Source organism: Rhinolophus sinicus, chromosome 6 (assembly GCF_057876585.1).
Source record: "Rhinolophus sinicus isolate RSI-liver-muscle chromosome 6, RSI-T2T, whole genome shotgun sequence".
In the NCBI taxonomy this organism is placed as follows: Eukaryota; Metazoa; Chordata; class Mammalia; order Chiroptera; family Rhinolophidae; genus Rhinolophus; species Rhinolophus sinicus.
Genome location: NC_142506.1, coordinates 66,812,179 through 66,838,237, shown reverse-complemented (window position 1 = coordinate 66,838,237; position 26,059 = coordinate 66,812,179). Strand labels below are relative to the sequence as shown.

At 35.5% G+C, this 26,059-nt stretch overlaps 1 protein-coding gene across 6 annotated transcripts in view; it reads left to right on the top strand.

Moving 5' to 3' along the window:
* The window catches only part of DENND1B (DENN domain containing 1B), a 175,551-nt gene that overhangs the window by 57,969 nt on the left and 91,523 nt on the right, over positions 1-26,059 (top strand). For 3 of the 6 annotated variants that reach the window (XM_074317074.2, XM_074317073.2, XM_074317077.2), the window contains exons 4-9: positions 9,227-9,276; positions 11,232-11,351; positions 19,644-19,713; positions 21,216-21,296; positions 23,568-23,627; positions 24,893-24,946. In XM_074317074.2, coding sequence (XP_074173175.2) covers positions 9,227-9,276; positions 11,232-11,351; positions 19,644-19,713; positions 21,216-21,296; positions 23,568-23,627; positions 24,893-24,946 — 435 coding nt within the window. The remainder of the gene's footprint in view (positions 1-9,226; positions 9,277-11,231; positions 11,352-19,643; positions 19,714-21,215; positions 21,297-23,567; positions 23,628-24,892; positions 24,947-26,059) is intronic. The other 3 variants (XM_074317076.2, XM_074317075.2, XM_074317078.2) reach the window with 1 other exon arrangement.

Genomic DNA, 26,059 nt, shown 5'->3' with positions numbered 1-26,059 from the left:
AGGGAATTATTCTTAACTGAGAAAGTTTATCAAATACATATGTATATAGTGTGTGGTTTGTTAAGTAAAATCCTTTGCAAGAGACTCAGGAAATTGTGTTTTCTCTTTGAGTTCATTTATGCCAAGGTGGAGGAGACTAGGAATGATCAAAACTCATTGCTATTTGGTGAGACTTGTTTGGTGGCTTTCTGTGAAAAGAACCAGTGTTTGTGGTTCACTTTCTCATAGAAAGAGTTCTGCATTACAAGAACTAAGACCAAAATTGGCACCTTTATTTATAATCTCAGCAAGATGCCAAAGATTACGTCAGCAGGCAGTGTGAACTAAATTTTTATTCCAAGGGGTGGATGATCTTTAGTGGGTGGGGCATAATATGTTTGCAAAATGATAGCTCACAATATTTCTAGTTAGAATTTCAAGAAACACTCATTAAAAAACACTTATGACTTAAAAATTTAATTGTAGTTTGAAATATTAAAAATAATGGGCATGCACATTTTGTATAAAAGAGAAATCTTAATGTCATTTGAGATAACCAATAAAAAAATCAGAGCTCCTGGATTCTTGACTTTTTAGTTCTGCTTGCTGACTGTATCTAAATAAAGTTTTATTTTAATTTCTAAGTACTTAGTTCCTGCTTTAAATTGAAGTGGATAAAAATTCTAGCGAACTTCATTGACTAGAATTGCTAAAGGTAAAGCTGACCAAACAGTGTTTACCTTCTGAGCACCATAAATACACAACCTGGGCCTATCTGCAGAGCCTAAGGTCATTAAATACTCTCTCAGCCTAAGTCTTATTATTGACCTTGTTTAAGCTCACCCTGCCTGTGTTACTCTAGTATTAGTTACTTGTTCTGGTATGACCCTTGTTATCACATGTGACACATGATTTTGTTTCAGATTTTAAATAATATGCTTCAGATTTAATTACTTGGTGTTTTCTCATCTGTGAGAAAGAATCAACTTAAGCCCTTATTTTTAAGTCTGTTATCTGAAAGGATTTACATGTATGTTATTACTGTAAATCCAATATTCTCAGTAGTAATAGACAAGCATGGACATAAGCAGCGCTTTGTTTGTGTTTCTGTTTTTAATTTTGCCTCAGGACTTAATGTCAAGGGAATAGAACAACTTAGGGCGAGTAAGACTCACATCGTTGATTCCGTATTATCTCACCTTTCTTGCTGTGATTCCTTTACGTCCTGGACTCCTTTATTTTTCCTGACGTTTAACTTTGGTCCTGAAGTGTTAGTTGAATAATCTTAACTCTTCATATATGAGTATACAGACAGTATCTGCCTTATAGAGGACAAGTAGGCATCAGATTTAGGCATCTGCTGATGATATATTGGAACCCACATGGAAACAAAGTGAAAAAAATACATAGGGTGGAAAATAATGGTTAGAATCGTCAGCCTGAGTTCCAATCCTGACTCTAACATTTGCTAGCTGTGTGACGTTGGATGAGTTACTTAGTCTCTTTGACTTCTATTCCCCCCCCCCACCCCCCACATATAAAAAGGGAATAAAACATGGGTAGGAATTAAATGAGATAATATCTATAAAATGCTTAGGTCTCAGAATAAGCAATTATCATATCTTTATTGAGGAAGATAATAAAAAAGAAAGCATTCAGACTCTTAAAACACAATGGCTTGAACTGTCTACCAAGACAAATTGATTCTGATGGTGATAACACCGTGCCGTTTCACATGAGCTCAACAGTGTTTTCAGAGCTGATCACTGTGCCAGGTACTGCTTAGGCATTAGCGGAACCCCAAAGCTGAACAAGCGCTCAAGGATTTGGGAGATGCATTTGTTCTAACTGAACATGCCAGTTGTAATGACCAGGACTTTCTGGTTGGCTAATGTCGTTGATCTTGGCTTACCGATTGACATATTGCGATGATAACACCAGAAGTGACTGAATATAACTTCCATCTTGATACACAGCATTAGGAGAATAAAGATATGTTTTCATCACTGTATGAGAAAATTTAGTGACTTTATAACTTGGGACTATTAAAGTTGCTTGTTGAGGAAAATATAAAAATACAAAGAATAATATTGATCTTCTATAACAATGAACAATCAAACAGTCATATCTTTTAATCAGTGCCATGCTCTTTCATTGTCTTTACCTAGGCCAGAGTCTCTCTCTAGAACACCAGACATTTTATCCAACTACTTTCGGGATGTCTCCATTCCATTTTCACTCCTACATAGATCTTAATTGTGTGCCCTTCTGTGCATCCCTGCCACAACTGCCTTACTTCAGGCCACCACCACTCACCTCGAAGACTGCAAAAGTCTCCCATCTGATTACCCCATCTTTAGTCTTATCCTTTGAAAATCCATACTATGCATTATAGCCAAAGTGATCTTTTGAACTTCAAGCTCAATCACGTTCCTCTCTTACGTTAAACCCTTCAGAGCTTCCCTATTTCTCTGATGTAGGGTGACCATGATGTAATATCCAAGCTGAGGTACTTATTTATCCAACTATTTTAGACGGATAATTTATACGTGGCACAATGCACATTGAAATAGCAAGTACACAATGAAATGAGTTTTGACTGGTATATACACCTGTGTGACCCACATTCCTTTAAAGATGTAAACGATTTCTATTACTCCAGGAAGTTCCCTCTTGATGCTTCCTGCACACGTCCTGTGCCCCCTCCCCACTCCCACAGCCCCAGACTACCCTTCTGCTGAGTTCTATTACAATAAATTATAACGTTGATTGATTTGTGGATATTGAACCATCCTTGCATCCTTGGAATAAATCCCACTTGATTATGGTGTATGATCCTTTGAATTAAGGTATGATATTATTGAATTAAGTTTGCTAATATTTTCTTTAGGATTTTTGCATCTATTTTTATCAGGGATATTGGCCTGTAATTTCCATTTCTAGTGGGGTACTTGTCTAGTTGTGGCATTAGGGTAATGCTGGCCTCATAAAATGAGTTTGGACGTATTCCCTTCTCTTCAGGTTTTTTGAAAGAGTTTAAGAAGAGGAGATATAAAGTCTTTGAATGTTTGGTAGAATTCACTAATGAAGCCATCTGGTCCTGGACTTTTGTTTGTTGGGAGTTTTTTGATAACTGATTCAATCTCCTTACTAGTAATCGATCTATTTAGATTTTCTATTTTTTCATGATTCAATCTTAGCGGGTTTTATGGGCCTAGGAATTTATCCGTTTTTTCTAGGTACAATTTGTTGGAGTATAATTGTTCATAGTAGTGTCTTACAATGCTTTGTATTTCTGTGTTATGTTTTAACTTCTTTCATTTCTGATATTATTTGAGTCATCTTTCTTTATTTTTTTTTCTTGGAGAATCTAGCTAAAGGTTTGCCAAGTTTGTTTATCCTTTCAGAGAACCAGCTTTTATTTTCATTGATCTTTTCTATTTTTTTCAGTCTATTTTATTTATTTTCACTCTATTATTTCCTTCTACTAACTTTGGGCTTTGTTCTTCCTTTTCTAGTTCCTTTAGGTGTAAAGTTAGATTGTTTATTGGATATTTTTCTTGTTTCTTGAGGTGGGCTCGTATCATTGTGAACTTCCCTCTTAGAACTGCTTTGCTGTGTCCCATAGATTTTAGTAATTTGTATTTCCAGTTAAATTTGTCTCAAGGTATTTTTAAAATTTCTCTATTGATTTCTTTATTGGTCCTTTGATTATTTAGTAGTATGTCATTTAATCTCTACATGTTTATTATTTTTGCACTTTTCTTTTTGATTTCTAGTTTCATATCATTGTGGTCAGAAAATAAAAAATGTCTTCCCTATTGTAAATCACCATGCTGGGGGTGGGGTTTTTGGCGTGACTGCGTCTGCCTCTCCTACCTCTCTCAACATTGCCCTTTCATCCTTTGTTGGGAGGAGCTGTTCAGCTAGTTCACGGTAGTTTTTCAGAGGGAATTGTTTCATTTGTTGCTGTAGATTTGATGTGTTCATGAGAGGAGGTGAGCAGTACCTTCCTTGCTGCCGTCTTGTATTCCTCTCCCCACACCCGTGCCTTTCAAATGGTTCTCTTTATTTTAAATAACGAGATAAGTGTATTATGCCTTCCATTTGCCAAGCAAACCACCAATCTAATTGTAAATACACCAAGTTTTTGTAACATCACTCTGATTGCCTTTGAATCTAGGCTTTTCATTGGCATTAGATTCAAGTGATTGTAAACTGCAGCGGTCTCATTACCTGTATAAGACTGATACACATACAACCCAAATCCTTGAGATTTATATTTCAACAGCGCAGTTCTTTTTATAGCAGAACGTATTTGCGTCATGGCAGTTAGTTAACTCTTCCAACAAGAAAAATTCATTAAAAATTTTTGATAGTGGAAAAAAACATGATCAAAATTAACAATCTATACAGTTTTAGTGTGAGAATTCACAGTCTTACAGTGCTTTCCCTAATTTAAGGGGGAAGGATAAAAGAGAAATTTGTTTCTAATTGAAATATACATACAAGGAAAAAAAACAAATGAAAAATTCCACAGTGGGCTGGCTGTTAGTCTGACAGTTATTCCTTTACCCTAAGTTTAAAATATATTCTTGAAGTTTACAAAACTTTTAAAAAACAGCAGATTTATGTTTAAAGAGGCTGTATGTGCAATTTGCCATGTTAATCTAATTCTTTTAATAAAATACATCCCGATTTGATCACTGTCTGTGTACAGCCGTTTCCCTTGAAAATTTAAAACATGTTGCAGTGCCCCTGTGAGTTGGCAGTGGTGCCCTGTGTGCCCAAGGTACAGTTTGGGAATCTCAGTTCTGCACTGTGCCAGGAGCTGCTTGTGACTGAGTGGCCCAGTGCATGTTTCTTTTGGGAAAAATAAAGTTGATTATTTCCCTGTGTAAAGCACAAGTAGATTGAATGAATACATGGTGTTAATTAATATTTATTTTGGGAGGTAATATTCAAAATTAAGTAATCTTTTTAGAAATCTACAGCCTTTGTAAAAATTTAAAGTTGACATGTAGCCCCCTTGTTGTTATAAAATGCTTCTGAACGTGTTATTCAAATAGATCAAATTATGAATATTTGAAAACTGCCCTTATATATAGTATTGTGTTATATTTTCTCTGAGAATTTTGGTACAAATTTAATTCTTATCTGATTAAAATTATTGTGAGGAGTCTTAACAAAGAAAATATTGATATGTCACTCACACGTTACATGTGTCCTTGTTAGTGGAAAGTGAATGGGTTTGAAATCTGACTTTTCCTCTCGTCTAAAGCTAAGCCAAGCATACTCATTGGTAACCATTTCCCTTGCCAGTGATTAGGTTAGGACTGGCATTGACCTTGTGGCTGATTAGGTCAAAAGGGAAAGTCAGCCAGTGGGGCTCCTGGGAAAGCTTTCCTCACCGATAAAAGGAGACTCACAGAAAGAGATGCTTCTTTCGCTGGACACTGCTATGGCTTCGTGTGATGTGTTGGACTCTGGCAGCTCACTGTGTGGCCCAGGATACAGGTAGCCAACGGCATAGCCAACCAGCTGGGGACAGACAGCAGAACGGAAGGACTGAAGGCTCCAGAGTCCTCCAGGAGGATGTGTACTTAATCAGTCCCGAACAAGTCATTTCTCACTCTCAACACGAGAATAACTGTTTCTTGTATTCATGAGGCAACCTTAACTAGTACAGGTAGACCCATTCCTTATTTAGAAATGCCATCTAAACTAAGTCCAAGAGTCAAGATCCTTATGGTTCCAGTGTGGAGAGACTACATACACACTCAGATGTGTTTTCAGAAACGCTTCCATTGATTCTCATACTTTCTAATTTCCTTCCAATCCGTCTGCCCTGCCATCGAGAACCTCTGGAGTGTGATGGTTATGAAATTGAATTCACAGCACTTGATTGGCTATATATGGAGTCAGGGAAGGAAAGGGATATAGACAACTGCCATGTTTTTGGTTTGGGTGACTGGGCAGATGGCATTGCCAGTCTAGGTGGTAAGGGCCATCACTCAAAGAATGACTTCAATGTTTTACATTTTGAATTTCTGGGAAACATTCAGAAGTTGATACTAGAAAGTAGTTACACGTATAATCCTGGAGTTCCCAGAAGTACCTAAACCATAAGACTGAGAGATTTGGTAGTTGTACTGGGAACTGTGGGTACAGATGAGTTACCCAGGCAGATTCCTTTATTGACTAGAATAAAGACAGAGAGGAACATATAGACCTTCAGAGAACATCGGGATTTCACTGAAGGGGAGGGGGAGGAGGAAAGCAATTGCTGATACCAACAATGAGATATCTTATTTCGTCTTGGATTTTTCTCAGAGAAATTCTAAGACGTTTGTCGTTATTAAACTATAATCAAAAAGGAAACTTTACATATTTTAGCTTTAAAAAAAGTAGACTCTTAAAAAAAAAAAAAGTAGACTCTTGAAAGCTTGAAAGCTGTTTCTCCCTTCATTTGAGCCATTTATAATGCTAAACAGCACTTCATGGGATAAAGAGTGAATATACCATGCTGGCACCGACACCAGCAGTTGACTGTCTTCCCTCTTACGAGGGCAACTTGATCTTCAGCCTTATCATAATATGGGATATGGGCCAAAAAGCCAGTGTATGCATTTTCCTCAGGTCTGTTTGCAGTCCTTTATTTGATGGTGGCAGCTGTCGTTTGTGGGATATATGAGATAGATGTGTCATTGTGCCTTGTATCTGGTGACTCAGTTTTGTATTCTATTTCATTCTTTTTGTTATTTTTATTTTTGATCTTTGACACATTTGTCCATGTGTTCTTTTTGTATAAAAATGAAATATTTTAGAGAATTAAGAGGATTGTGAAAACCCAAATAATTTTTCTTGGCTAAGGAAATTAGGCATTTTGTAAAACAAAAGCCTGTAGAACACAGGGAAACAACTTTTGAAGAGCATTATTGTAAACCTTTTCCATAAGCTATGGATGCCCGCCTAGAAGTGTGTGTGTGTGTGTGTGTGTGTGTGTGTGTGTGTGTGTGTGAGATCAAAAACACTATGCGGTGGAAATATAAAACTTTATCAATAAATATAAAAGTACGACTTTCAATTAACATTATTGCTAAAAGGACCCCCAAACAACCTAATTGCATGCATCTTAGTCCTCCCTCCAATGCTGTCTCTTTTTTCTTTTTTAACTTCAGTTTGAATAGCACCTGTAATTAAGGAAGAAACCGGAGCCCTGGGCGCTAGGTAGGACTTCAGCTATTGATCTGTGTAAAGCCAGCTTATACTGTCAGGGGAGAGGCAGTCAACTGCTGAGCTGCTTTGTCACTGACATAAGCTGAGAGAGGATTTTTTTTGTCTATACTGTTTATACACCAGTCTATAGACCTGCTGGCTGGTTGAATTTTAAAGAGCGCGGAGGTTTAAAGACTTGTCCCCTGAGGGGCGCTCCTGCCAGTTGGGAAGCGAGCTGAGGCTGTTTCGCAGAAGTGTGTGCTTGTGTATTGCTTGTGGAAAGAGGGAGGTGGAGGGTGTGAGGATGGATGGAGCCACTAACTGGGAAACCTTCTTGATTCAAGTCTTAAAATTGATGGGAAATACACTGCTAACTTGGGTATATTTAGAAACAGGCAATGGATTTTGAATATATATAGGTATTGTCCCAGACCTTGAGTGAACACCTTTGTGGGTTTGGGTTATCTAAATAGTGTTCCCACCGGTAGGAAGTGTGGAAACCAGGGCTTCACGTTTTTCAGCACAAGACAGGGATTAGCAATGGCTAAATGAACTGTTCTCTGTTGTCATGAACTGTTTTCCGTTTAAGGAACTGAAATGATTTCAAGTTGAGCAGGTCTTCTGATTACCTTTAGCAAAATATGGTGAGCAGTAAAAGAGCCTTTTCTAAATCAGGGGACTTTGCTTATACTTGTAAAGGTACGTGTTCACAAGCAAATCAGGGAGCCCTGCCCTGGAGACAGACGTGGCTTTTTACAGGGCGCTTCTCTTTCTGCCTCAGTGACTTATGGCTCTTGAAGCTTTCTTCAGTGTCAGCATTAGAATTTTACAAGGTTTTCTTTTTAATCGATACCTTACTGCAGCCTACACTTTAAAAGAACGTGATACATTCTGCTTTAAAACAATGCTATGTTTCTGTATACAGTTTACATATTTAGATATTGGTGATTTCTCTGGATGTAAGATTTACTGGTAAAGAGATAGTAGTAGTAAGGTATTTTTCTTGGGGGGAGGCGGCCTCCGCATTAAGTTATTGACTCTCTTTTTTGTAGAAAACATCCTCATAAATCTCTGCTTTGTCTTGTAAAATAACCTGGCTTTGAACTTGTGTGATGTTATCTTCAACTCTAACATTTAAGATTAGGGTCAGAGTTAATCTTAAATTGTTTTTCATGTGGTATAAAATCGATGTTTTTGTATTTTTTGTGAAGTGGCTGACAATTATTTGCATTTTGTTATAATTGTTAATGTGTATGATTTCTGAAAGCTTTGAAAATTATTTTATAATGACTGAAATCACCGCAGGTTTCAAAATCAATAAGGTTATTTTCTATGCTTAATGAACACATTGATTTTTTTTTTTATATTAGGCAATATTTGAATGAAAGTTCACAGAATAGAAGCTATGTTGTTTTAAATTTAAAGGCTTAATGTTAGGTACACATTTAAGAGTTTTATGCGAGATATAACTTAGTGTTCCTCTTGTTGAATTTACCAAGAGCTGAGCCACATAAATGTGTTTCTTGAGCTACAGAAAGTCTCTTTAAACCGTTTTGCTAGGGGACTCGTGGAGTTGTTATACCTCTCAGTAATTCCTTCTGTTGCCAGCTTCATTCCCCTTTCTCTGCCTGCATTTTAATTGAAACAACATTTATATTTTTGAGCCAGAATCTGTCAGAAGTCCCTGTGGCTAGTCTGTGGTACCAGTAGCAGCAGACGTAGCTTCCCCATATGGTGCGGTGCTTCTGTAAAATCCATATGGCCCTGTTGAAGGGGTCCCCGCGGGGATGTGAAGGGCGTTGACACCCTTCAGGCCAGGCCTCCCCCTCGGGGGGCGTCCCTGGCATTGTCAGTGCAATCTGCCAAAGCACACACTTAATTCCCTTTTAATAATCAATTATTTCAGTCTCAGAACCTCTGCTATTTTTCTTTAGAAAAAAACCTTTTTTTTTTTCTCCTTAGGAGAAGAAGAGTTCTAACAGCATCTTTCTAAATGTGCTAAAGCTTTTGTAAACATTTGCCTTTGCAGGAAGTCCTCCAGAGTGTGCCCAAGTTCTGTTTCCCTTTTGACGTTCAAAGGTACAGTACAAGTCAACATTAAAATCACTTCACCCACCTTACTGAGCACTTGAAAACTATTCCGTGTTTTGTTTCTTTAATAAAATGAAATGTACTTTGCTTCACTGCTTCCAACAAAAAAGACGGGAGGCTCAAAGTTAAATGGTATTTGGGATGAAGGAGCCTTTGGAATCATTAGGTCTTTTGTTTTGTCCACTGCGGCCAGTTGGAAGTCTTAAGGCTCCATTTCTTCCCTTTGTTCTTCAGGTACACATTGTAAGCACTGGCAGAAGAAAACACGACTACATCCTTGATCAGAACCTTAGAATTGTGTCTTTTAGAATGAGATGTATATATCCTGCTTTCCATCTCACTTCACCCTAATTGAAAAGACCATCTGTGTGATATTGTAAAACTGACGGCTAGTTGTCTCCCAAGAATAGCTTTATAGAAATGATGTAATATTATGGAAGGTTACCGGGAAACTCTCCTGGCAATTTTGAAAATCTCATTATGCTTGTATTTTACTGAATAAATACTGAATGAATAGAGTATTACCTGTGTGCGGTTGGAATGTCACAGAATATCCAGCCCTTTGAACATAGAACAGAGCATTTATTCTTTTCCTTGTGAATTTCACACCTTATTATCAGTTTTTTTAAGAGGATGGTATGAGGGGATTTTTAAAGAAAATTTATTTTAGGAAAATATTTTGCTAAAGTGAAGATTACTAAAAATCTAAATTTTACAATATTAAAGGTAATATTCTGAGTGATGGGCTAATTGATATGAATAAGTCTAGCTGGTGAGCGATACCCCTGGTTTTACCTCCTTTCAGGGGAATGGGTTGAGCCTGCTAAAGTTGCAGTTAAAGTAACAGCAAAGATGAAATAAAGGAAGACAAGCTAGCAAAGCATATTGTGAACACCGGGCACCAGAGGGTACATTAGGCACTAAAGTTTGCTTTAGATGTTTGTAAAAATTTTTGAAAAACTGCCCACTTGTTAAAAACTGTGTACATGTTAAATGTTCAGCATTTGAAATGCAATATTTCTTGGTAATTGAAAACAATTTGTAGTATTGGCCCCCTACCAGTAAAGAAACTTGTTTCCTTTTACATAATTCCTGTGGCTATTTCAAACCCAAAATGTAGGTGTCATGGATGTTTTATTTCAGGACAAGGAAGCAGATGATCACTTACGCTTGTCTAATGGCCAGATCTAGCCAGTGACAGGAAATATATTTAGATATTTTAAATAGTAATAAAGATTCAGTGTAATGATTTGTATTGCACCTTGCACTGCAGTGTGCCACCTGTTATGGTGACGTACACTTAGTTCAAAATTAGCTAAGATACTTGGGAATAAGCTTTTTTTGTAGAAACTGTGTTCTTTTTTTCTACTTGGAAATATAGCCTCAGTATAAAGGCTGCTCTAGAAGAGAATGCTAAAGAAATGCCACTAGTAATTTGTATGGTACTTTATTGGGTGAGAATGTCAACGGAAGAAGCGTTTAAACGGAGTTGGTGGCGGCTTCCATTAGATTCTAAAGCAGCCTGGTTTGCTCTCTGAGCCGCCCGAGGAGCGTCAGGAAGAGAGGCCAGCATTAAGCAGGCTCAGTCGTCACGTGGAACTTCTCGCTTCCACAGTTTAATAGCTTCTTTTCAGAATTTATAAAATATTTACAAGTACGTTAGGCATGTGAAAGCGTATGGTAAAATACCGTACGATTCCCTAGTAAGGGATTAGTTTGCGCTGAATTGCTTGGCCTGTAAGGTGTTCCAACGCATTTTGATATTTGACTCATGATTGAGTTCACACATTTCACACTCAGTTTGAGAGCAAAGTTCTAACTTTAAGACCCAACTGATTGGAAAGGAGAAACCAATACCACATATAAATATATTCTTGCTTTTGCTTTTCTTTACGAAAATTCTTACACACGGATTTACGTTTTTTAACATTACTGTGTTTTAGGGTGTCTCAAAATCAAGTCGGACAGCACTTTACCTTTGTACTGACAGATATGGAGAGTAAACAGAGGTTTGGATTCTGCAGACTCACATCAGGAGGCCAAATTTGCTTATGCATCCTCAGGTGAGTATTTGTCCTGCCAGATAATTGGATGCCCCAGAGAGTAACTGTCTTTCTTTGCGCTTTGTTATGTTTGGATGCTTAAAAATAGGCTTATAATTGTTTTCTTATTTGTTTTCTCCAAACTCAAGTAAGTTGAAAAATAATTTTATTTGCTTGCTACATACAGCATCAATTAGGTTTAAAGATTTACCAGTCACAGTAGTTTTTCTTGAAAGAGATGCCTTTTTTAAAGATTAATTTTTGTGGGTTTATTTTTGAAAAATTAAATATTAAGATAGGAGTTCAAATAATGTGTGTTTCACATGTTGACTAGGATGCAAAAGTCTTAAATTAATATGTGCTCTTTTCTGCCACTGACCCAAAACTTGGGTCCTGGAAGAGAATGGCTGCTTCAAGGCAAAATTTGCCGACTCGTGCCTCTGGGCAGAAGTGTTCAGAAGTGTTTATGTGTCCACATGGTGTTTTAAAAATTTTAGAAGATGTTCTTAACCTTATACATTTTAGTAAAATTTTGCATACAATTTATGTTTCTAATTCCTTTTGCCAAATGGTAATATTTGCTAATTTGGGTCTTGCGCTGTGCAGAAGCAGCTGGATCTAAGCAGCAGGGAGTTAGTGGGGTCACGAGTCTGCAGTTTCCCACCAAGTCCTACCTGCCCCACTTCACACACATCAGCTGACGCCGTAGGTAAAGTTACGAGTGTGTTTCCTGTCCATACACTTAGGATGTGTGTTGCAAGCTGGTGAGAAGGAAGGGTCCTAAAGGTTAGCTCCCCTTTTCTATGTCCCGATGAATTAGAAATCCAGAGTCTATAAAACATTCTCTATAAAATATTCATCTACACTGAGGTTATAATGTGGATGTTAGTCAAGCTGCACTCTATGGAAATGTTTATAGGAAAAGAAATAGCGTTGAATAATTGAAACATTGCACAGAAAACTGGGCTATGGAATCGCCGTCTGCTCTGTTCGCTTACTCTGACTGAATTCATCATACTCTGAGGTTGGGTTGGACATTGACTCAGACGTTTGTTAGAGTTGGAGAAAGTTTTTTCAATCTTTAGTCAAAAATACACTTTAACTATTTTATAAGTAATAGAATGTGCTGTGTCTTAGACACAACTTTTTCATCTGGATAAACAATTGTGTTTCAAACACATATGTTTTTCCCAGAAGAGTATTGTGCTTCAAACTGTAGCTGGGTTCTTCTAATTTGACACCAGTTGGTTGGGCAGCAGGGCTGGGAGTGACAGTGTGTGGAGTGGGTAGGGAGAGCTCCGTTATCCTTGTGGTTCATGCTGGAAGTTCAAAAGCTAGAGTTTCAAGGGGAGTCTAACCTTATGCACTCTGCCCAAGACAGATAGGTTTGCCCTGATAGAAAGACCAGCGCTCTATGTGCTTTCCAATTTTTCTCTGAATTTTTAAATCTTTTCATTAAAAAAATCAAATTTACCGAAAAGTTTCAAGAATAGTACAGGGAACTCATACGCACATTAGCCAGGTTCACAGATGTTAACATACTGCTCTCTCTCCCTCCCCTCCTGCTCTCTCGTGTACACACAAACATACAGTACTCTATTCCTTAGAGCGCTGAGCTAGAAAATGTGCACACAGTGTTTTAAAGCTGCTTCTCTCATTCCTGGATGACGCTATTATAACACTTGAAAGTAATTTAGGTTTATCTTAGAGTTCGTAAGTAAAAAATTTGCACAAAACGCTGTAAAAACCAGGTGTCCTTTTTCTCCTGGATTTGTGCTCTTATAAGACTTAAAAGTAAGTATATTTGATTTCTATTTGCTTTGTTCAGTTTTTAGAAGAAATATTGGAATTTAGCTTTATTTACGATAAACGTCGATAATTTAATTTTGAATTTTCAGCCTCTGTTGTTGTATGCTTTAGCTCTGTGACAGGTCTATCCTAGTTTAATGAGATTTCAAAAGTACCCTATGGTATTATTACTAGTTTAAAATTTGGCATTGTTTATATTTCAAATTGCTTTCCAAAGCTAGCAAAAATGCAAGGAATAAGTTCTTTTCCTAATTTGATTAACATCATTTTACAACTATAAAATTGTCGCCAAGGGTTCAAAATGAAATCCCCTCATAAGGGAGACAGATTGATGTTTGAGGCCTTTGTAGTGCCCCCAGCTTGGCCCCTTTAACTCATACCACACGTGAAGCTTTCACACTCTTCCTTTGGGCAAATCCCTTAGAAGCAGAATGTTTCAATTTTACACATTTTGTGTCAATTTTCCAGACAGAAAAACAGCCTCTAGACATTAGCCATTTTGCTACGGAAAGGCAGTTTCCTTCGTTTTATTTGATTACTATACGTTAGGTTCCTGCTGATCACTCAGACTGTTAGTGGTTACCTGACTATTTGACAAAAAACATTTCCTTTCCTTTATTTAACCTTTGACTTTTGAATGTAAAAGTTTTATCAGCTCTGAGTGGAAGCACAAGTGTGGGGGAAGTCTTCTTACTACCACAAAATGGGCTCCTGGCTTTACATATACATCTGTCTTTTGCCTTAATGTCTTTATGAAAAATTAAGGAAACAATCTTGTAACTAACTTTTGAAGCATCTCCTGCCTTTTGTTTTAAAATAATTGGTCCTAATGTATTTGTAAATGTTTACAAGACTGTGAGAGTCAGTTATTCTTTGTTAAAGAAATTGGGTTTTCAATTTTATAAAATTCAAGTAAAATAACCTTATTCAGTCAATGTATTATGTTGAATATATATTTTTTAAACTTCCTAGGATTTTTGTGGTTGGTTGTTTAAGACAGATTTTGACTGTCTTTGGGACTGTAAAATTTATTGAAAAAATATTTTAACTTATTTATCCATAAGTTTGAGTTTATACATTAGTTAAAAATTAATTACATTGCACATATATTGTTTGAAAATTATCTAAGAAACCACAAAAATAAAACCATGAGAATAACATTTTCACCTGAGCAAAGTGAGCTTGTATAGCTTATAATATGTATTATATATGTGTGAGTGCAAATATATATATATATGTGTGTGTGTGTATATATATATATATATATATATATATATATATATATATATGTACGTCATTTTCGGCACACATTTTGTGTTTAAAGTTTGCAATAGAATCTGTTAAAGTATTTGGATTATTGACTACTCTGTGTACCGCAGGCCATTTTTTGTCATATAAAAAGTAAGCAGGACTTCCTGTTGAGTAGTTGCTCCATGTCAGGACTTATGAATTCAGTTACCTGCAGGGGCCAGGTAGGGGACCCCAGTGAGGTAAGCAGGGTAGGTGTCGGACAGTAGAAAGTTGGGGTGAGTGCGGTGATCCCGGTAGACGTGCAGCATTCAAAGACAGAAACCATTGATTGCACAGCACCAGGTATCTGTTGAAAAGTGGACCATGTGTGACCATCTGGCCAGTTCTTTTGATGTTTTAAAAAACAAATTTTCAAGTGAAGTAGCTCAGATTTAGAAGTTGGCAACGTGTTTAGTTAACCACAGTGGTGTGTTGACGAAACAAAATCCGTTTGTCGGCTATTGATAGCTACAGTCCGCACACAGCCAGTCTGCACCCTCTGCGCTGTGTGCTGCTGGTTATCTGTAGCAGGAAATGGCCCTGCGTCCTGGACATTTTTAGAAGTATGACTGGGTGACAGAGTAGTTCCACTTGAGGTAAGTGATGTTTTTATTAAAAAACGTGAATGATGCGTACTCTTAAAAAGGAGCCAGCCGTCACCAAGAATGGGACACGTTCAAGAGCCCACACTGCGTGTCCCTGAACTCAGTCCTTTGTACTTCCAGGTGTGTCAGGTGTTGTGGACATTGGGTCTGTCCCACTACCTCTCAGGAACAAATTATGTATGGAGAAAAATGTTGGCTACGTAACAGATAATGCAGTCTTCTTATTGGCGGAAATACCACACTTAGATTGTTGATAAACAGATTTCTGTTATTTTGGGAGGGATCTTAATTCCATGTGGCAGTCTATGTCCTCTTCAAAATTTTATCCAGTGATGAACATAGAAGCTAAAATCTACAATCACAAGGAATTGCCAATATTTTTTAGATGAAAGAATCAAATTAAACAGATCTTTATCTGCTAAGAAATTTGCTGATATGAACAAAATATAATTCAAAATGCATCAAGATCATGCTATGAATATTAGTTAAGCAAATTTTGGAAGATAGAATTTGCTTCAGAGGATAGAAATTACAGGTAAGATGATTTCAGATTAAACCAGAGTAAGTTTTGTCACCGTTGATTTCGCTGCCTGAAAAGTGTCTGGTTATTGGACACATTTATGAAAAGGCTGGATATTATAGAAATTTGCCTGTTTGGGTGATGGGCTGTCTGCATGGACCCCTGAGCATTGGATTGTTCAGTCCGCTCCATCAGTTCTAATCCCAGGCTTGCCGTTTGGTAGTTTTATGACTCTGGGTAAGTTGCTTTACGTTAGTTTAGTCAAATGTACATCATACTGTTATTATAAGAATTAAATGAGATAACACATAGAAAGTTCCTAGCACATTTTCATACATAAAGTTGGTGCTTAAGAACTTTTATTCCCCATCCTTCCAATTATTTTAACACGTAGGGTGTCTGATTCTTAGCTTGGACCCTCTACTCCCTAGGTGGGCACAGAGTCATACTGCCCAAACAGAGATAACAAAGCAAGATGGAGCCTTAGAGACAACTCTGAGAGAGAGCCCAGAAGTGAAAACCTTGTTGTAGTAGATTTTTAAAAAACCATGTTAGTCTGATTTATGGATAAAGTCACATTCGAGGGGGTTGTAAAACATCACGGTGTCTAGCAGGGTTCTAAATCTAACAGAATCACACGTCGGATTTCATAATCAGGAGGATGAGCATGAGAACAAATGCAGCATACCCCGTGTGAAGCACAACACAGCCCCGTACCAGGACGGAAGTCAGTAAGCTAGTATTCTAGGAGATTATAAAGAATAGTAATCGTTATGTAGAAACAAAAATACCTAACACAAATAACTGTTACATTTTGAACAGTATTTTTCAGTATTTTCAAACCTAAGTATTAGTCAATTTTTATTAATTAAATTTGTTTCATTTTCAAAAAACAGGCAAATAATCTTACAGATAAATTGCACTTATCTGTGTAAATTAGCTTCTTAATGAAAAATTTGATTTTAGTTCATCTTCACAATTTGAAAGAAAATTGAAAGGGGAAGATGACCAGTGGCAAATAAGAATGTAAAGATGAGAAAACCAGGGCATTTAAAAGACCGTTTAAGGTATTTGGTCTAGGAAAAAAAGATTATCTCACTTTGTAATAACCTGTGATTATGATATTTATTATATTTTTAATAGTGAATCAAGAAAGAATTACTGTTAAATAAAGTTTTACATTACTTGAGTAAGATGAAAATGACAATGTAAGGATTAATACGTAGGCAGACAGGCAACAACCTAAAATCAATAAATTTTGCTTTATGTAAACAAGTTTGAGAGCAGGATAGAAACAGACCAGCATGTTCCTTTCGTAGGTTACATCTCATCTTATTTGAATATATAGATCTGAATACACATCACATTGAAATTTTCTTGGAGTAGCATTCTTCAGGCCATTAAAAGTTGAAATGTGAATATGAAATGACTACGAATGAAATTGTACTCTAACCAAGGAACAACAGAGTGTCTTCATAGAAGAACATTCTCTGTGAAAATTATTTCATTGAGTGGTAGTGAGTATAGAAAATACAGTGGTAATTTGCACGACAGAGAGCTAATCATTAAAAGCAGTGTTAGCAATTATTTTGTTGAAGCCATCTTTTAGTGGCTTTTCAAAAATAGTACGGAGGAGGTGAATTTTTGAGTCCTAACATGACTGCAAATGCTATTTGTCTATCTCCACACTTGATTGATAGTTTCTCTAGACAAAGAATTCTAGATTGCAAAGGATTTCACCTCTGCACTTTGAAGGCATTATCTTTTGACTTCCTAGGATTGCTGTTGAGAGGTTCAGTGACATTTTGAATTTGATGACTTTGTATGTTACTTGTTTTGTCCCTTTGGAAATTCTAAGGTGCCTTTCTGTGCCCTGCTCTGGAATTTCGCTGTGATACACTGGTATGGCTCATGTGTTGTACACCCAGTGTGCACTTTCAATCTGGAGCCTTGTGTCTAAAATTCTGGGAAATTTGCCAAACATTTTTAAAAATAAATTTTTATTCCTTTTCCCCTCCTTTCTTTCTTTTTGGAACTAATATTAGTCAACATGAAAGTTGAGATTGAAGCCCTGATATTTTAATATTTACTCTCTTATTATCCATCAGTTTGCCTCTTTATTCTAGTTCCTAGGAGATATTCCTGATTTAGTTTCTAACCTTCCTATTGATTTTAATTTTTTTTGGCTTTTATATTTTGAATTTCTGTGAGTTCTTTCTTGTTTTCTAATAATTTATTTTTTTCATTTCTTTTTTAGGTTTCATTTTCTTGAATAGCATCCTGTTCTTTATTCAACTCCTTAGGACAGTACTGATAACTTTTGAAGGTCTCTTCTGTTGTTTGTATTGTCTATGTTTGCTTAAATTTCCTTCTGCATTTGAATTGATGTCTATATGTCCTCAGATACCTGGTGGTTGGACTGTTAATTTATATTTAAGATACAAGCACTAAACTGAATTAAGAACATTTATGTGCGGTGGTGGGTTTCAGTCCAAGAAAATAAAACTTTGAGGTATTTTTTTTCCTTTGAGAGATTCCCACGTCAATGTTTCAGGATTCGATGGGGGCAAGTCTACTGGCTACTGGTCATTTTCCCTTCTGTTGACACTCAGGTTTTGGTTTCCTCTCTTCTGCTAAGTCAGTGATCATTCTTTGTTTGCTTTCCATCTTTATAGAACCATTCACCCATGTTGCTCTTTTGCTCTTTTTTTTCCATTTCTCTGTCCTCATTAATTTATACCCTTTTTATTCACTTACTGTTATTTTAGTGGCATTTCCAAAGGGCAGAGATAAATGCATGTATTCAATATGTAAGATTTAACCAGAAGTTGATAGATATTTTTAAATATTGTAGGCATCTTTTGTATCAGTATTTAGTATTTGTAATCATTTTAAAGAAACCTGTAGCATTCTGCTGCATAAAATTTACTATAGTTTATCTAACTATTCTTCTATTATGACTTTAAGTTACTCCTGATTCAAAACTCATCATTCATAGTCATTAATAAATCAGAAATCATATGAAAAAGTGCAGATACAATGCTGTTTTTCTAAATTTAAAGTTCCTTGATTTAAAATTTTTTAAATATGTTTTATGTATATGTACTCTTGTCAATATACAATTATGTAGTAAAAGTATCACACTATTTTCTTTAAAAAAATAGCCTTGTATTAATTCTTTGAAGAAAAAAAATGAGTATTTGTTAATTGATAATTAACTACACTGGTATGTTTTGTGATTGACTATTCTTCCATATGAAAAGCACACATTTTAATACATGATTAAAAACTTTGGGTAGATTTTTACTAGTTAAAAATTAGTTTACCCAAGCAAATTAAGGTATTAGTATAAATTAGGTAGATTTATATTAATACCTTAATTTGTTAATAAGCAGTACAGATTTTATTTTGTACAATTGATTTTTGGATTTAGTACTTTGCTTTCATAAAAATTAATTCTATTTGTAGCTAGCAAAATGAATCAAAATAAATTTTAAATTCCTATATTTGTTTTTGGTAATCTAAAAGCTCTTTACAGTACTTATAATTTTCAAAATAGGCTTTCTGTTATTTGTATTAATATTTATTTTGAAATTGATCATCCTATTTAAACATCAATTTCTGAATAACTGATTAATTAAGCACATAATTCTATTGTACTACATGCTAAGTTCAGTAATATTTAAAAAATGTTTGTATCTTTATTTTAAATGCTTTTAAAATCTACTTTTATGTCATGTTATAATCTTAATACATTGGTTAATTTTTATCCTATGAGTGCTTTTGGTACATTCCTATTATGAACACCATACAATAGGATTAAGTAATTTTAGATACTTCTGACATAAAATAGAAGTGTGTAATGAATAAGCTTTGTAGTAGAAGTTTGAATTCTGATTATGTTATGAAAACTAGTAATAGATAATAATATATAAAGTTGCACTGTAACAATAAAGAGAACACATGTATAGTTCTTTTCTGCCTTCCAGGATCAACGTGTTGGAAAAAACATCAGTTTAATGTTTATTTTGTTTCTTGAATCTAAATTATATATATACCTATTTTAAAGTTATTATTATTATTTTACAGTTATCTGCCATGGTTTGAAGTATATTACAAGCTTCTAAATACTCTGGCAGATTACTTGGCTAAGGAACTGGTAAGTTATGTTCTTTCCCTCCTTTTTTTATTGTGGTAAAATACACATACCATAAATTTACCATTTTAAACCATCTTTAAATGTACAGTGTTGTGTCATTTAAGTACATTCACATTATTCTGCAACCATCAACCCTCGCTTCATGATCTGGCCTGTGATATTCTTTCCTGAAGAACCTGCTCCCACTTTCATACACATAATGAACTATTCAATCATTCTGCGCTACTTAAATTTCCCAGAACACAACTCTACATAGTTGACTTTCAAGATTATAGGTCACTTACTCATAATTACTGGTAGAACACTCATCTTTTAAGATTCAGTGTAAATATATTTCAAAACAAACCGAAATTCAGCACAAATACCACTCCAGATACTTTTTATTAAATAGAACTTAAATGTATTATTAAGAACTTAAGACTTACCTTTTACTCTTCTAGTGAGCAATCTCCTAATTTGGCAATCAACTTTCATTGTTATAATGTAATAGCAAGTTTGTAGTGTTTGTCAGAAGTCTAAGGTTGTGTGCAAGGATATGTAAATATTTTCCTCTCTATAATTGGGCTTAATTCTGTGAAATATTCATTAAAAGGTCACTTTACACTTGAATAATTTTATATTGAAATTATACATTCATTGTCCTAGTAACTGGAGAGAAAAGTATGTAATTATTTAAAGGAAAACTCAAAGCCAGAATTCTACTTCATGATGATTTCTTGTTCTTTGTTTTTGTTAAGTGTACATTGGAACTAACATTAATTGTATTAGTTGTCCAAATTTTGAATACTTTACCTTTAGAAACTCTTACTGATAAATTAATATGTATGGACCTATTATATATGTCCTATTATATGTCCTATTCTCCCTGAGACCATCAGTAATACTGGAACAAAAATAAGGAAATATGAGAAAATCCATGTAATTTTGGTTTCCGGAGAAGAGGAAAAAAGAAGACTATATTTGTGTTCCTTATTAGAAGAAAAGTCGTAATCCTGGGTCAAATAGTGACTAGTAGCTCCTTAGGAAATAAATATTTAGAATAACCTCTGTGTTGCATCTTAGTACAGTAATCTTACTTAAATTGTATTTATTCCTTAAAAATTAGGTTTGAGATTTTAAAATTAAAATGGAATTTGGAAGCTTTCAGTGATCTGGTAAAGAGATGTGTTGTTCTTTTTACTCAGTCCCATTGTTCTCAGATTTAATGATTTAAATGATTTCCTTCTATAGATAGGATCAGTGTATTTTCTAATAATTTCGTTTTGTCAGTTACATATTTATACTAAATATAAATATTGCTATTATTCTCTCCAGATAAAGAGATTTGAATATATTTTCTCCATTGGTTAGATTTAAGTATTGCAATTGTAGGTATTTGAAACATTCCTTTGGAAAGCAGTTATATAAAACACGTCTGATATGATTTTATCAAAAAGTTTTATTGTATCTGCTTAATATAAATTTCACTTATAAAATCCCCTGGCTTTTGTTGTTTGCTGTAGGACAGTGATTTGAATGTAACTCTCACAGCGCTCTACAACCACCCAGTTCCCAAGGGTAACACGCCTGTCAGTCTGACTGTGGTGAGTATTTAGTCAGTAGTTGATGCTTTGGAGTCCGTCCTGGCAGTTTCTCATTTAGAAACACGTTCGTCTTCAGGAAGCTCTGCTATGTCACCTGGGCTCCTGCGTAGGAAAACCTCATCACTAGGTGACGATGCTGAGACTACGTGACGTGCTTTCACCAGCATAACATGATATGTTGGATGTGTATTGTGGTTGTTGTTAATTTGCAGACTTTGTAAATTATACACCAAAAGTAACCAAATCTGTGAGACTATTCTGATTATGAGGAACATGGATTTTCAGGTGAAATCTGTCCATAATAAGGAAATACACACACACACACATGCACCCCCTTCTCTGCTCCCCAAAACACAAAATACTCTTCATGAAATGAGAACAGCGCATAATAAGAATTAAAAATATAGCATACAACGTATAACTAACTATATATGATAAATATCCTGGGTGAAAAGTTTCTTCTTTCTGTGTACTTCAGTATATCTTCCGGTTTAATCACCAAACACTGGAAACCTGATTGAAGTTGGTCAAAACAGTAAGCCTGTGGTGCTATGAATTATTTACTGTTGCCATTTTTCATGGCTGTGCCATCTATATCTAAAAACAAACTAATGTTTTGGGAGGTTTTGTAAATGTTCAAAATTAATGATCACAAAATATGGATGTTTTCATTAATGGTCTTCATTAATTTGGCCTAACAAATAGAATGTTAAAATTTATTTATATTGATTTTGGTTCTTCCAAAATAATAAACTGTCCCAATCAGGAAGAAAAATATATAATAATGCAAGAGAAATTGAAAGAAAAAGTAACTTGAAATGGATGTAATTATATTAATAGATCTTTTGCTTTTTTGCAAGATAAAGGAGACTGTTATCCTTACTGTATTTTGTCCTAGGTAATAACTATTTGCCTAAGTTTTCCCCCGTATTTTTCATTTCCCCCGTAATTTTTAATAATCTCTTGGATTATTCCATTCTTTATATTCCCACTGCCAGCACCCTAATTCAGATGCTTAGCATTTCAAATAGTCCTTAGTGTAGTCTCATTCCAGTCCTTTCTACAAAAGGCTGTCAGATTAAACTTCCTTAAGTTATATAAAGTTCCCGCTGAAAACCTTTAGTAACACCTCATTTTCTATAGAATTTGTCTAAACTTTTGGCCAAGCTTTCAGGACCATGTACTTCTTAGCTTCAATCCAACTTTTCTTTTCTTTTTTTTGGCCTCACTTTTGTTTCCTAAACTGATTCTCTACTCTGGTCACCCTGTCCTGTTCATCTTGAATGAATATCATACTTTCTCACTTGTACACGTTCCTTGGTAAATAAAGCCTCTTTGTCTAGAACTAGTTCAATTCCCATCTCTGTGAAACTTGTCATAACAGCTTAAATTGTTCCTTTTTTCCCTGTGATCTCTGCTCCTTTCAGCATGAGTCTTCTTCTGTTGCACAAAATGGAAATGTTTGGTAGTCGTTTGGAGATTAGGGGCTGGAAAGCTAAGGATAACCTAGAAGTTTTCACCCAACTATGGGTGTCATCTACACACATACTTGTAGGAATAACTGAGCTGTTTAAAGGGCAGAATATAGACAGGATAGAGCAGAGGCGAATGTCTAATTGCCAAATACACTGCATGGAAGAATAAAGCAGATCGAATTAGAGGGAGACTTAGAGGAAGGAGCAGTTAAGGAGAAACTCAGATTCGTAGGTTGTTGAAGCCGAGAGAATGCAAGGTTTATGGTTAGTGGGGATGAAGTAGAAAGGCCAAGGAGAAATGTCAAAGAAGATGAAACAAAGCTCTGGAGTTTTCGAAAATAAGTGTCTTTCTTTGAAAGAGTGGTATTTGTAAAGTGGTTCTAACACTTTGTTAAAGGGTTAAAGAAATATAGGTGCCAAGATCATAGAGGCAGCTATTGTAGAGTGTTAATGAGAAATAAAAATGCATTCTCTTTTTAAATTTGAGTACCATGTTTGTTCAGGTCTAAATAAGTGTCTTACAGAAACTCGTGTCAAAGATACTGGATATTGAAACATTTCAACGTCATTAAGAAGAACCATAAATCAAAGACTTTTAGGCATCTTAATACCTAAGACTAGAATATTTTGGTTTAGGTTAGCAGATCAGCCTTTAAAATAACTGAGAGTTAATATTATTCAGATATTTTCAGTGGATAATGTGGCTGCGTGGGTTTGTCTCGAACACACAGCAAATTGTGGTGTAAACTTCCCCCATGAAAGTAAAATATTCATTTTTTCTCTCATGTGTTATAAGAACCAAGAGATATTTATTGCCAGTGAGCGAGTTCTGAAAGATCAGCCCTCCCTAGTGCCGGTGAGTTAAAGGGACATGGGCTCCTGAAAATCACGGTTCAACTGGGAAAATAATTACTTCTTTCACTATGTCTTTAAGATTCACTCCAGTCCTTTGGGAAATGGTCAGTGTGCCTCTTTGAAGAAAACTAATCATCTGGGGTATATTTTCTGTTTATACTGTCTTTTCAAGCATAGTTTTATGGAACACAGTGCTATTAAAAAACCCTCCAAATGAAGTGGCTAATAGAGACCAAATCTACGTATGTTCCCCGTTGTCATAGTAGTATGTTAACGTGCAGCTGCAGCGTGAGATTTCTGTCACATTTTTGTCACAAGGTCCCAGGAGACCTGGTGATTTATCTCATATTGTTCCTCCGCCCTGGAAAATGATCCATGATGACTGTGAACCAGCCTTGTTCTTCGGACTAGTTCAGCTGTGCTCAGTATTGGCTAGAATGTTTCTTTCTCACTCTTTAATTGTAAGATAGTATTAAACATGTTTTTATGTGATTAAGATAGTAAAATAATTTTGGAGATCAATATGAACAGAAAATGGAACAATTTTGGTGATTTAATTGTACTCTTGATTCCGGGCGGTAAAATCTGGGGACATTATTGGGCCACAGGAAGGCACAATATGCTTTTGTACAAATATGCCTGTGAACTGTTGTGTCACTCTGAACATTACAGAAGCTAACGTTTGCTTAGTGGATGTATGAAGGTCATATTTTGAGATGAGTAATCATATTTTTAAGAAGTTTGAAATACTTAACATTTATGTTTTATTGTTGTTTGCTAAATAATAAGGTGGCTGATATGTACAACAGAAATTTATTGTGACTTACCATAGAAACTCAGGAAATAGATTTTTATATATTGTTGGGTAAACAAGCCTTATTTATCCAGTCTCCTTAAACTAAATGTGTTTAAATTATATATATATATATATATATATATTATTTAAAAAATTATATATATATATGTATATATATGGCAGTAATATACTTTTTTGTCTTACACTTTTTCCAGGACTTTTATTTCAATTTTGAAATTAAATATTTTTAACCAAGATTTAATTCTTTGTATGAGAAAGTTGTTAAATCTCATGTAAACCTGCCATCTCATTTGAAAAAATCTCTCAGCTTCAACACATCTTGAGCATCAGTCAGTTCTTGGTATTGGTTAACTTAGCTGATACATTTTTTCTATTTTTATCTTACGTTTTATGTGATGCTATCAAATTTTAATTCTCCTTCTCTTATGTGATTTCTTTCCACTGATCAGCATTCCTACTTCATTGCCCCTGATGTATCTGGACTTCCAACAATACCTGAGAGTGTAAGTTTTCTCTTTCTGAGTTTTTATTCTATTCATGTTATGAATAGTATTTATTTTGGTCTCACTGTTTAAGGATTCCTGTACAGAGAAATAGAATATGTTGTAACTATCTGTATTTGTGAGAAACGGTGAAGAAACAAGGAATAATGGTGTTACTTCTTTTCCTTCTTAGTGTATCTGCTACTTTACCCCCTTCTTAGCATCTGGTTGCAGATAAGGAAAATTACATGAGAAAAATTATTTCTATCATTGAAGATGCTTCAGTAGGATCCTATCTGTCAGTTAGGACCTGAACTCCCCTGAGTCAGACAGAGATGACTTCTGTTGATGGAGAGTGAATACTGGCAGTGGGAAGTGTTTTCACACAAATAGTTACTTTAGTGAACTCACCATAGTAGTTTTGATTCCTCTGTATCTCTCTGTTCAAATCTTAGGTGTCTTGTACTTCTGGATTCTCATTTAAGTAGTACATGTTTTGTAAGGATTGAGGGGTATTACAAGAAAGTGCAAGAGTTGCTAAAATTTAAGTAGTAATTTTAGCCTCACTAGAAATAATTTCAATGTTTTAAGAATTATTACAAATTAATATTCTGTAGAAAAGTTTACATGGATAAGTGGAAGTGACAAATATATACTTTTGGATACTGTGTGAAAAAGAAATATTCCCTTATGTAATATATTTTCCACTTCCCTTGGAAAGATAAAATGAATCATTAGAAATAATTCAATCAAAACGAAGGAAACATGAACAGAGGAAAAAAAATATTTCCAGGAATACTAGTATTATTTTCCTCAGCACTCTACTGGTCTTCCAAAAATGTTTTCAAACCCTCTGAGTGTTTGGTTTCCAAAAGCACGTGGGCTATGCATGAGAAGTCCAAGAAGACAATTGGGAACTTTCTAGCATCAAACCAAGACTGTCAGTGGTGTTTCTACTACGGCCGAGTCCAGACAACTCCTGTGAAAAGACCCCATTGCACTGCTCTTACTGTGGGCCCGAGAGGACCCACCAGAATGTTTTCTCAGGTCACTTCACTCCACAGGCCCTGCAGCCTGTGTGCTGTGTGCTGCGGGCCAGGTGCCCCTGTCACCTGCTCCCTGAGGCCCTCTGAC